Genomic DNA, 2,581 nt, shown 5'->3' with positions numbered 1-2,581 from the left:
CTCTGGCTGTAACGTGCTTCCTTGGAGGGGGGGGGAAGCACAGAGGTTTCCTATAATTTTCTAAATAAAGCCTTTGACATTCCAGCCCCACGGCTCTCCATGGGGTGGGGGGACAGGGACAGACCACCTGTCCCTCCCCGCTGTGACCCCCCCCCGGCGGGGCAAGCAGGTTTATTGAGTTGCTGTGCTGTGGGATGGGGGGGGTCCTGAGGTGGGGGTCCCGGTGCTGTGGTTGTGGTCCAGTGGGGGGGTCGCGGTGCCATGCGGGGGTCCCGGTGCAGTGCTGGTGTCCTGGTGCTGGTGTCCCCATGTGGTGCAGCAGTCCTGGTGGGGGGATCCTGCTGCAGCGTGGGGGTCCCGGTGTGGGGGTCCTGCCCCAGTGGGGGGGTCCCTCTCACCAGCAGAGCTGCCCGGGGCAGTACTTGTCGATGAGGGCCTGGTAGTAGCCCCGGAGCTGCTGGACGTCAGGCAGCTCCTCCTGCTTGGTGTACAGGTCGAACTTGCTGTGGGAGCCAGGAGGGGGGTGTCAGTGCTGAGGGGTGGCTCTGAGCCCCCCCAAATTCCCCCCCAGGTCACCCACTTGAGCTCCCGGACCCAGGGCAGCATGCGGAGGTCCTCCTCGGAGCAGAGGTGCATGTAGTCCCCGTGCGCGTGCCAGGGGTAGAAGGAGTGGAACCGCACCATGTAGAAGGCCTTGAGGGGGTGAGGGGGGGGGACAGGGATGTGCCAGCCCACCCTCCCCTGCCCCACGGCAGGGTTCTGCCCCACGGCACTCGGGGAGCTGCCCCACAGGTCCCCCTCCCCAAGCCCTCACCTCCTTGGGCAGGGTGAAGCGGTTGAACTTCATGACTCTGTACATGTACTCTGGGGAGAGAGGGGGGCGCGGGGCCGGGGCTGGACCCTCCTGTGGGGCAGGGATCCCGAGAGCCCCCGCCCCACACGAAAGGGCCCTGCCCCGAGGAGGGGACCCCCATCACCCCCCTCTCTCCCCCCGGTCCTTACCGTCGTGTCCCCAGGACATGAGGACGTTCTCCAGGCCGCAGCGGGGCTGGTACATCCCGTACTCGGTGCTGGGGAGGGAGCCAGGTCGGGGGGCTCAGGGCTGGACCCCTCCCCGGGGGTCCGACCCCAAGGAGTGGGGTGACTTGGGGGCAGGGTCCAACCCCAAGGTGTGGGGTGATGCGTGTAGGTTTGACCCCGAGGTGTGGGGGTCTGACCCCGAGGTGTGGGATGACCCCACACCCCATAGCGCCCCACAGCACCCCACGGCACCCTGCCTGGGGGTCCGGCCTCACCTGTACAGGGGGTCTTTGGTGTCGGGGTTGTCACGGAAGGTGGTGTCCCCGAAGACCACGGACTTCTGCACCTTGCAGCCCACCGGGAAGGTGTCCCCCACCACGGCCCACTGCGGGGGGGGCGGCAGGTGGCCCCCAGGGGGGTCCTCAGACCCACAGCCTGACCCCAGGGTGTGGGGCAATGCGTGGGGGTCTAACCCCAAGGTGTGAGGTGATGCAGGAAGGTCTGACCCCGAGGTGTGGGGCAACATGTTGGGGGTCAACCCCGAGGTGTGGGGTGATGCAGATGGTTCTGACGGCAACGTGTGGGACAATGTGCGGGGGTCTGACCCTGAGGTGTGGGGTGAGGCATGTGGGTCTGACCTCAAGATATGGGGCAATGCAGATGGGTCTGACCCCCGAGGTGTGGGGTGATGAGTGTGGGTCTGATCCTGAGGTGTGGGGTGATGAGTGTGGGTCCGACCCTGAGGTGTGGGGTGATGAGTGTGGGTCTGACCCCAAGGTGTGCGGTGATGCAGATGGGTACAACCCCAAGGTGTGGGGTGATGCCTGTGAGTCCACCCCCAAGGTGTGGGGCACTGCAGATGGGTCTGACACCGAGATGTGGGGGTCCAACCCCAAAGTGTGGGGCAACGCATGTGGGGGTCTGTCCCTGAGGTGTAGAGCAATGCATATGGGTCCGACCCCAAGATGTGGGGTTATGTCTGTGGGTCTGACCCCGAGGTGTGGGGCGCTGCAGATGGGTCCAGCACTGAGATGTGGGGGTCCAACCCCAAGGTGTGGGGCAATGCGTGTGGGGGTCTGACCCCGAGGTGTAGGGCAATGCAGATGGGTCCAACCTCAAGGTGTGGAGTGACACCTGTGTGTCTGACCCCGAGGTGTGGGGTGACACCTGTGGGTCTGACCCCGAGATGTGGGGTGCTGCTCACCTGGGGCTCCCCGAACAGCGCCAGCACCTTCCCCAGGTCGTGCAGCAGCCCCACGAGGTGGAACCAGTCTGGGGGCGAGCGGGGCCGTCACCCCCTGCGGGACGTGGCCCCACGGGGGGCTCTGTGTCTCCGGGGGGGGGGGGGGGGGTCGGCAGCCCCACCTTTGTCGGGGTGCGCCCTGCGGATGCCCTCGGCCGTCTGGTAGGCGTGGAAGGAGTTGGGGAAGTCCACGTCGGGGTCCGACTCGTCCACCAGCTGGTCCAGCAGCTCCAGCGCCTCCATGGCCCCCATCTTCCGCAGGGAGCAGCTCCCGTACTGGGCGCTCTGGAGAGACAGTGGGTGCTGGAGAGGGGGGGG

The 2,581-nt window shown here is 66.6% G+C and overlaps 1 protein-coding gene across 1 annotated transcript in view; it reads right to left on the bottom strand.

Annotated features, from left to right (window-relative positions):
* Window positions 1–203: 203 nt before the first annotated feature.
* Window positions 204–2,581, bottom strand: part of MIOX (myo-inositol oxygenase) — a 35,942-nt gene continuing 33,564 nt past the window's right edge. Inside the window, exons 4-10 of the mRNA XM_014961945.1 lie at window positions 2,386–2,566; window positions 2,225–2,292; window positions 1,296–1,405; window positions 1,003–1,070; window positions 815–864; window positions 581–693; window positions 204–503 (exon numbers count right to left, since the gene is read on the bottom strand). Coding sequence (XP_014817431.1) covers window positions 395–503; window positions 581–693; window positions 815–864; window positions 1,003–1,070; window positions 1,296–1,405; window positions 2,225–2,292; window positions 2,386–2,566 — 699 coding nt within the window. The 3' untranslated portion in view covers window positions 204–394. The remainder of the gene's footprint in view (window positions 504–580; window positions 694–814; window positions 865–1,002; window positions 1,071–1,295; window positions 1,406–2,224; window positions 2,293–2,385; window positions 2,567–2,581) is intronic.

This window comes from Calidris pugnax, unplaced genomic scaffold (genome assembly GCF_001431845.1).
Source record: "Calidris pugnax isolate Ruff unplaced genomic scaffold, ASM143184v1 scaffold459, whole genome shotgun sequence".
In the NCBI taxonomy this organism is placed as follows: Eukaryota; Metazoa; Chordata; class Aves; order Charadriiformes; family Scolopacidae; genus Calidris; species Calidris pugnax.
Note: the sequence above shows the minus strand (reverse complement) of the source record. Positions and strands in the feature narration are given on the sequence as shown.